Source organism: Protomyctophum parallelum (assembly GCF_964188405.1).
Source record: "Protomyctophum parallelum genome assembly, chromosome: 19".
Classification (NCBI taxonomy): domain Eukaryota; kingdom Metazoa; phylum Chordata; class Actinopteri; order Myctophiformes; family Myctophidae; genus Protomyctophum; species Protomyctophum parallelum.
Window position 1 is genome coordinate 11,922,749 of NC_139717.1, and position 10,030 is coordinate 11,932,778.

The 10,030-nt window shown below is 40.5% G+C and overlaps 1 protein-coding gene across 1 annotated transcript; it reads right to left on the minus strand.

The window, feature by feature from the left end:
* Positions 1–3,035: 3,035 nt before the first annotated feature.
* LOC310876781 (C-type lectin domain family 6 member A-like) lies at positions 3,036–7,777 on the minus strand (the record flags this gene model as incomplete). Its single annotated transcript, XM_083790435.1, has 6 exons — positions 3,036–3,192; positions 3,597–3,721; positions 4,346–4,497; positions 5,571–5,735; positions 7,427–7,510; positions 7,759–7,777. The coding sequence occupies 6 exons, from the start codon at positions 7,775–7,777 to the stop codon at positions 3,036–3,038; spliced, it is 702 nt and encodes a 233-aa protein (XP_083646561.1).
* Between the last annotated feature and the right edge of the window lie 2,253 nt (positions 7,778–10,030).

Consider the following 10,030-nt stretch of genomic DNA (forward strand, 5'->3'; position numbering starts at 1 on the left):
CGTGCGTGCGTGGACGTGTGAGTGTGACTGTGTGTGTGTATGACGAGTGTTCATGCAGCCGTCATTACGAAGGGAGGACTACAATTAAACGCAAAACCGACAAGGATTCGTCACTGACGTCACTACTACGCGTCATCTGATCTGGGGGAGGAAGTGCTTCAGTTATTTATATTTTGGGGGGAGGTCCCGGAGGTCAGATCAGATCATTTCATGAAATGGATAATTATAAAATTACTAAAAAAGACATATGTTGCACAACACTCTCGTTTCTCGGCACAAAAATAGAAAATACATTTCAGAACCAAGTTAGATTGATGTATTAATATAAAAACTATTAAATAAAATTAAGGAATTGTCTGGGGGTGGCATGCTACGTACCAGTTTGTGACATCACTATCCATCCATCCCTGCTCCGTTCCACTGAGCACTGAGTGGGCACGCCGCATGCTCCCTAGATGTCATACTCATATTATTGTTATTATCCTTTATAATAGTATATATTCATTATTGTCATACACCGTCAAATCTAAAAATATGAATACATTTTATTTCATCTAATTTATGACCTCGTCCAATGATTTAATGTGGATTTCACGCAACAGAACATGATCCTTCTCAGTTGGTCGATAGGCCTACCAACTGCTCCACATTTTTGTTCACTATTACAATAATCTATAGGCCTATAATGTGAAAGTGTGAGACATTTCACGGCCTACTGCACAGTATCATTATTCAAAAGGAGTCAAACGTGATCATCATTATTTGTACAATTAGACTCAATGTATTCAAATAAAACAAGATATTATTAGCCAACAAATACATTAAAATTAAAATGTATACTTTTAATTGGCGTCAACGATTCGGATCTCCATCACAGTTGAGTAGTTTTAGTTCATACTTAGCTCGGTCCCGACCCCTGCCGGCCTATTTCTGTATTACTTCTGACAAAAGGAACTGTCCACTGCTAGGCGCAAGGTCCTATTCGGCAGTAGTACTAGTGTGCCGTGCAGTGATCGTTTTAATGTGTGAATGATTACGCCACAGAACCCCCAGAACTCACAGAGAGTAGTTACAGACCTGTAGGTCTGCATTAGGCCATGGAGTAAAAGTATGAATTTATTTCACTGTTTCAAAATATACCACTTTTTATTTATTTATTTTTATTTTCTAAACAATTGGCTAAAAAAGGTTAGTTCACTTGCCATTAATATACTGCCCTGCAAAGCTAAAGTGCAGTAACTACATAAGGTAACAGGTCATCTCGCCCCTTTGCCAACTCGCCGGCTCGCCCCGGAATTTTGAAAAGTATAATAAGAATAATTATACTGTATACGTGATAACATATTTTATTTCAGTTTATATACCTTTTTTTCATCGGATATCGATGATTTATTTTTCTTTGAGAAACTAAAAAGGGATCCAGAATAATTCTAAATCGATAAAACTGTATTTCTTTTATAGATAGAAACTTGTACCATACTTCATAATACTACTTTTTTACATGCATAAAGTAGGTGGGACTTATCGAGGGTAGCTACTGGGACGTAAGTCGGGACTTGATCACTCCCGGCTGGGTCACCTGAGTGAGGGGTATGATGTTGCGAGACCCGAAACCCCGATGACCTTGGGATACATCACTGAGGAATGAGGATACGTCCCAGGTGCATCCATTTATGTATGTATTTTGTTATAGTTATATGTAGGTAGCAAATAGCTAAACCTAATAATTCAACATTTCAAACGTTCCTTCACAGAGAAGCTGAGATTTGACAGTTTTGTAGCGGTCGACAGTACTTGCGCGCTCTGCAATTGTAATTGTACGGTGCTGCCTATATTGGGCCATGGCTCTTTAGTCGACTGGTAACGTACTGTGCCTGTGGAATGGGGAACCCGGGTTCGCCTCCCGGCCCGAGGCTACATTGGTGGCAGTGGTGTGATATGTGTAACCTCTACAAGTATGTTGCCGGGCGGCATTTCTGGTCTGGTTTAGGTAAATATTAAGTAGTTTCGGTCATTTGGTGGGGGTCTGGGGACCACCCATTAAATTAACCAAATTAATCCACAAGACTAGCGTAATTTGTATTGTTGACCTATTTCTACGAATCTATCAATTCGTGGGCTTGTTTTGTTTGCAGGCATACAACAGATTAACAAATTACACAGGGACCTTATTTACAATGTTAATTAACCTCTCTATGAATGATTATTCTATATATGCATTGCATAATGCATATTATGCACTATGATGCACAATATGTCACCTTCGTCTCAGGAGACAGAAGTAAATCAATAGACTGTGTGGAGACTGTTGATAGGGGCTAGTTTTGTTTCCAAGCATATAGGCTACAACAGATACACAGTACAGTCATTTAACTTTGTGAGTGTAACCTATAATGGACCCGAAGCACGGGCGATGATTGACAGGCAAAAGGCAAAACTGCTGGGTAATATAGGGCATTTTTCATTGCATCTGAAAAAGCTTTAGAACACAGAAAGAAAAGCACCTACCATGGCTCACAGGAGTGGATTATTCTGTTAAAATCTTTTAATACACTTTTGAAGGACCATGACAAAGACTTGAAATGTTGTTTAAGTGTTTGAAAAATAAATCACAACCGTGTGAAGTGAGGGGCGTGCTTATCATGGTACATCGATCATACATAATCTCATTCCGGCCAATCAGAATTTGCATCCTCACCTTCGTCTTCAATGTTTGTGTTTACAACGCTCGAAACTGTCCATTCATTATCAATGGCATTCAATGTTTTGGTTAGGACAATGTTTGTGTTTACACACACCCTCAAAGCTGGACATAGGACAGCTAGCGCCCCTCAAAAATAATGTAATTGTTTAGGCAAGTAAGTACATTTTGAAGTACATTTTGAATACCGGACTTTTACTTGTAACAGACTATTATTTTCTACCTTGCAGAAGTTGCAGTATTTCTACTTTTACTTAAGTAAAGAATGTGAGTACTTTTTCCACCACTGACGCTATGGTCCAGAGGTAGGTGTCCTCCATCTTCCCTCTGTCCATCACTGCAGGGTTCCCTGGGTTCTCTGGCAGATGCTCTTCAAATGGTTGCCGCAACTGGATGTGTACCAGCTCATCTGGTAGCTGTGACTGTCTCCTGGGGACAGACGACCACACATCTCCTTGTTTCTTTCTTCATCAGGGACATGGTACCAAAACCTGTGAAGACAAGGTGGAATGATGAACGTCTTCTATAGTAAGGCGTTCCCCAACCGGGACATGAGGTTATTACATACTGTAACTGGCCAAACACTAAGATTTTAAGGATAATATCATCAATATTAAAAGTTACTTATGCTTAAGCTGTTGTTTTCTTCTTGAATACCTTTAAACATATGTTTTCATTGTGAACTTAAACCATACTAAGTTAGTTCCATTGATGCTATCCAGAACACAATTTGATTGATTGATTGATTAAAATAAGTCTGTATCAAATGCTATCTAAGTCTACAGAAATGCTATCTAAGGGGGTAGGGTAAGTGATATTTTCAAGTGGTCCCCGATTCAGAAAGGTATAAAAACTAGGACTGTGTTTCCATCAGTGATCTTAACATTCTGCTTACTGTGGGCTCCTGTCAACTGGGGTGGAGTCGGTCCACTGCCAGGTCCCATCAGAAACGCTGCTCCTCAGGCCCAGCCAGTAGGAATCTCCCTGGCTCAGACTCTGGGCCTGATTCCACAGGAACACCTGAGAGCAAACAAAAAAAAGACTATGCTCAAAAACCAACCAATGATGATGATGATGTGAGAGTGCAGACTAGTCAACACCATCAGGAGTGTTGTTAGCCCCGATATCGCACACAGTATGTCTACGGAGGTAGTGTGCCTCTTTCCCTAAACAGCTGTGCCGTGGCTTGGTCCCCGCAGTGTCCATTTGCTTGCAAACAGCTTTGGGTGCTTGGCACAGTGCCCAGTCAGTCTAATCTTTCTCTCTCTGACCTTTTCATTTCTTCTAAATAATCCCTATTTTGGGCATGTCATCAATGTAGATAGACATACGTATCTACAAGTGTTCTGAAATTGTTGATTGGCTATTTTAGCTGTGCATGACATCATTATATGGCAAAGGGCTCGTTGTAAATGTATTATATTAAAGTCAGTGCTGCTTCATAGTATCAGGGGAAAAAACAGCATTGTGCTGCAGTTTCATGGTATTTTACGCGATTTTAAGAGATTGAGATAATACCGACAATAAGCCACTCCAACCTTAAATGAGATAGAGAGAGTAGCAGAGAGAAACAACAATATACAGTAGCTAAACAGAGAGGGGAGAGAGAAAGAGACAGAGAGAGTGAGTGCAGAGAGAATTCACCTGCTCCTCCTGTGTTCTGATCATGACCAGAGTGCCCCCTAGTGTCATACAGTGGTATTGACTGCTGATCCAGTCAGCTCTGTCCTTGCTGAACAGATAGCACCTCTCACCTACAAACAGCCATCCTTCAGGACAAGGCTCACACTTACGCTCTGGGAAGAAGAAAAACACAACAATAATAAGTAATGGTAGTAGACAGTAGATTGTTCTGGCAGAATCATTTATTTTGTGTTCACCAGACATGTTGAAACAAACTTGAGCAGGTTGAATTAATGTGAAGCACTACCTCAGTCATGCATGAAATAAAATAAATAAATAAAAATGCATAAAATGTCCTTATTTCCACAGCAAGACAGAATACATGTGTGTGAATGAGAGGAACCCAAGTGGAACTGTGAGATTACGAGGTTACACATGTTGAGGTTCTCTCTGGGAGTAAGGATGGATAGGATCAGGAACGAGTAAATCAGAGGGACAGCACATGTCAGATGTTTTGGAGATAAAGCCAGAGACTCGGCCAGACTGATATGGTTTGGACACGTACATATAGGAGGGATAGTGAGTATATCGGTAGAAGGATGTTGAGGTCAGAACTGCCGGGTAGGAGGCCTCGAGGAAGACCAAATACCGGTAGAAGATTTACGGATGTAGTGAAAGATGACATGAAGTTAGTTGGTGTGAGAGAAGAGGAGGCAGAGGACAGGGTGAGATGGAGGCAGATGATTCGACCCCTGAAAGGAAACGCCAAAAGGCTTTGAAATAAGGAAATTGCTTTGTAAGCCTAAGATTCTGCCTAAAACATAATTGTTTGCATAAGGACGTTATTCTGATTTGAAACTACCCTGACCAAAGATTAAAAAAAAAAAGACTAAACATGTTAACAAGTGAGAAATACTGTGCAACCACAAGATGGTGCTTCCTGAAATAGGCAATATAGAGTTCAAATGGTTAAACTCCCAATGTATGAATGAATGGACCATTTTGTAATTGCTTTGAGCAAGCAGTACTAAGCACCCTTTCTATTCGCCCTAAAAATGCAATCCATTATTATTAAACTGATGTTTGTATGGGGAAGCCCCTCAAGGACCGCTGGGGTCACTGGACCACTGATATATCCTTTGGTGATATAGACGTATACTGTACACGCATGCATGGGGGATATATTTATATATTTACATGTATTATAATATTCAGTGCAGATCAGTGTATGTAGGGTTTTGCCCACCCTTGCTGGTAGTGTTGGTGACTGGACAATAGTGGTTGAGGGCAGGGTACTTGGTGAAGAGCAGCTGGTAGGCCTGCTGCACCGAGTCCAGTCTGTGGGTCAGCTCTGTCAGCCTGGACTGCTGTAAACTAGACTGAGACTGGAACATCAAGGTGACACTCACTACTGCAGACAGACAGACAGACAGACAGACAGACAGACAGAAGTCAAAAACGGAGGTAAAAACAACAACCAAAAAACAGAGACCATTCAGATATCTTAATCTTACTCTACAACCGCTTGATTGTGAATTTGACTGAAAATATAAACACTGTTCTCCTTACTCCTGCTTGCAATTTTGGCAATTCAGGAAATGAAGAGCTGTGAAGAACAGCGCCCTCACGTGAGTCAACAGTCTGTCTCAGGTCTTTTTTAGCCGAATGCGAACGAAAATAAAAGCCTGGGTATAGCTGGGTATTAGCTAGGTATAGCCTAGGCTTAGCTAGGCATAGCTTAGGGCCTATGTTCAAAGAGAGTAGTTGTCAGCTAAAAATCCGTAAAATAAGACACATTTAGACGCTTCAACTGTCAATATGATGGATGGAATACTGTAGGTCAATGTACTGTATGTACTGTAATTCTGCAAACTGTTAATAAATATTTCAATCAATCAATCAAAAAAACGCTCACAATGCATTGTAGATAAACTGTTGCTCTGCCTCTATCCCAAAACAACGAGTTTTGAGTGAACGCGTGTGCTGTCTGCCGTTTAATGTTCAGTGTACTACCGACATGACATCATGTGAGAGTATCTCTTCCTTCCTTGTATCTTGGTTTTGTTGAGGAAACCTTTGATGGGTTCTATCCAGGCAAGAAGTTCTAATATGCAAGTGATCCTTCACATTGCTTTGCAACTGGAATGGATGTGATCAAATAAACATTGATTTAAACATTGAATGACAGTGATCAATAAACATCTGCAGCATGGCACATTGTGTTTGTGTTTCAATGTGCTGAGCCAACATCATCATCAGAGGGGGTTGGCATTGTACCTGAATGGCCCATTATCTCCTCCTACAAGGTACAATACCTCCAACTTATCTGGTTGAAATTTTAAATGTCATTTTTTGTGCTCTGAACACTGGGCAGTCAACAACAGTGCACTGAGAAGTAGACAGCAGGGCCCGGGCCTATATGCCCTTCAGCAAAATTACATAGACCTACTGTACAATCGGGTTGGTGGAAATCTGGTAGTACAGTACTCAATATAGAGTGTCTATTATAGAGCGTCGCAGTCCCGCCCCCTTTAAGAACGACGAGGGCACCAGGAAATAATTCCCTATTCACTTTCCACATAGAAAAAAGTATTTTCAAAAAGTATATATTGAAAGACCTTAAAAAGCCTCGGACAAAGCCAACAGCTGAGTTGACAAATCATGACAATAAATTTTTTTTGGGCGGAACAGATAATTAGAAAGAAAAAAAAGGGCAGGGTACAACATTGTTTTTGTTGTTTTTCCAAAAAATATGTGTTTATTTTTATAATATTTATCTCGGCTGTTGGCTTTATCCTGGTGCCCTCATCGTTCTGAAAGTGGGTGGGACTGCAACGCTTTATAGGAGACATGACGTACAGTACTCACTATAGTCAATGATAGGATTGATAGGACCAGTACTCACTATAGAGTCAATGATAGGATACATGAAGTCCAGTACTCACTATAGAGAGTCTGTTTCAGTGTCACCATAGGATACATGAAGTCCAGTACTCACTATAGAGAGTCTGTATCAGTGTCACCATAGGATACATGAAGTCCAGTACTCACTATAGAGTTTGTAGCAGTGTCACCATAGGATACATGAAGTCCAGTACTCACTATAGAGAGTCTGTAGCAGTGTCACCAGAGTCAACAGAAAGCAGAGCAGGGAGAAGTAATAAGCCAGCTGCCTGTGACACCAACCTGAAACAGACAGGAAGAGTACAAGCTATCACCATAAAGCAATGCAATAAACAGTGGTGTTCTCATCAGTTTATGTCACTCATTACAGATTACTGTACGTAGCATTTGACTGGAAAGAGGACCTGCAAACTGCAATACTCTTGGCCCTTCGCGGTAAACATGTAGATATGGCTGCTATGAAAAATAAACTAAACAATGAAACACCTGTTTAACATAAATTATTGCATATTTAATCCATTCTTGCCGACTCAGGGAGATGTCTTCCATAATTCTAGCTATTTAATTCACTTAACTTTCTGATAGAGTAAACAGACTTGCTTGTCAATTATGGTGACCATTACCATTATTTCTAAAATGCTGAATTTTCGTATATCAGATCTATATTGAAAATAGAGACCAGGTTTGTTGGAAGCTGTCTGTTGTTTTGGCTCCATTGTGGCATCCATCAGGTTCTAGAAAGGTTTAGATTTAATTTCATTAGAAACAAAACATTTCATCCTCATGCATGCCAGTCCGACCAAATGATACAAAGCAATACTTTCAGGAGATGGAGTCTCTACTCACAGTTAGCTGTTTCATATGGTCTCTGTAGGGCAGAATTCTGTTCAGTATGAAGCAATTATTCCATGTAAACCTCTTCCATCAACGTGGTTCCTGGCAAGGCAAGAGAAACACCTGTTACACTTCAGCTTTGATGTCTGCCAGGAGAGGTACAGTAGGACAATGTCTATTTCATCTGAATATTATGAGTGATACTGTACTGTAGTTGTGCTGTAGCTTCATGCAAAGCAGCTTTGTCTGATAATAAGCAAGTGCAGAGACAAGTTTTACATCAGTTGAAGGCCTCCATTCCACCACATGTTGTGATTCTGTTGTTAACTTGTTCATCACATGACATCTCATGCTGTATAATAATGACAGTAGTAGATGTAGTAGTATATTTGCTGCCCATGTTAAATAAAAGTTTGTGGAAAAAGTGGTGGAAAGTAGCCTACAGATACAAGAAGTGGTCATGCAAAAACTCTGATCAAATCCCTGTATAAGTGCATAAGCTTAGTTATACTTCTTACTTACAGTGCCTGTGGTTGTATGTAGAAGGTACTAAGGTAGAATCGATCAATATTAAATAAATCTATGAGACGAAATTTTGGGCTATGTATAAGGTAGCCCAAACATTTAGATTCTCGTAGAGGTTTTTTTCGATTCTGACGAATCTCTCAGAATCGAAAAAAAAAACCTCTACGAGAATCTAAATGTTTGGGCTATGTAGAAGGCATGGTTGGTTGTCTTCTCTTTGGCTTCATGCTCATAACGAGTTGGTGGTGGTTGTCGGTTGATGGTGAAACATCTTCACCATTACATGATATCTGCATCATGCATGGATAGTTATAGCCTGGGATACAATTTAAGATTATGATGTTGTTGTGTTGTTGTTCCGCCATCTTCCTTTAACGTAAATAAGACACAAATGTGGTGGTCCAATTCGGAAGTAGACGTGATTCAAAACGCCACTGAGCAACTTCCACTGACATGAATAGCGGAGGGGGCGGAGTTTCACGCCAGATCAGTCTGCTCTGATTGGTGAATGTATACCTGCTGTCTTGTCTCCTACTTTCCCATTGGGCTGCGTTCAAGGACAACGCGGTTGGGCGACGCTGATCTACAAGTCACAACCATGGTCACAACACGTTGCTGATAAAAACGCCTTGTGAGCTTGTAGATCTGCTTCTCAGTGAGCGACAGGTACGAGGGCGGGAACTGGCCAATCACAAATCGGCTTCGCATCCAGCAACGGAGTTTACTGGCCAATCATAGCTCGTAGATTTGCGACATCCACGCGAGACCTTGTCAACGTAAGACTGGCCAATCACAGCGCGTCTTAGCAAACGTTCTTGATTTAAAAGACTTTCTCTGCTAATTCTGCTTCATTCTCAACTTCTCTCTCACAGCTCCTCTCAGCATCGCTACTCTCTGCTCTCTCATCATCTCTCATAACTTGCTCTACGACAGTTTTAATTGAAATCCGTTTTATTTTATATCAGTTTTGTTTATATCATACAGTTTTATATCATTTTCCACGTATCATATTTATATCATAATTATTGTAATCTCACTGTTCGGTTAACGTCGACATCGGCCGTACAATCAGAGCAACAATGAAACAACGCACCATGGAGAAGGTATGTACATTTAATTTTAGATACTGTGTAGAAGAGTAACTTAATTCTTCATGTTGTGTACACACTTTTCAATTTTTGCACCAACAAAAATGAAAGCCTGGTACCGAGGCTATGTACACACTACAGACCGAGTTTAGATGACAGTTGATTTTGATTCAGTCCGTTAACCCGACATTTGTTGACAATCGACATCAATTGTACCGTACGTTATGATTTACAGTAGCTCTGGTCCACCGTCCATAGCTCGGACCAGTTAACCGTTACGCGGTGAAGTTGGTTTCAGCTTTCAGGTTGTATATTCACCCAGTTCCCAGTTGGGGTTATGATTTATGATTGATAA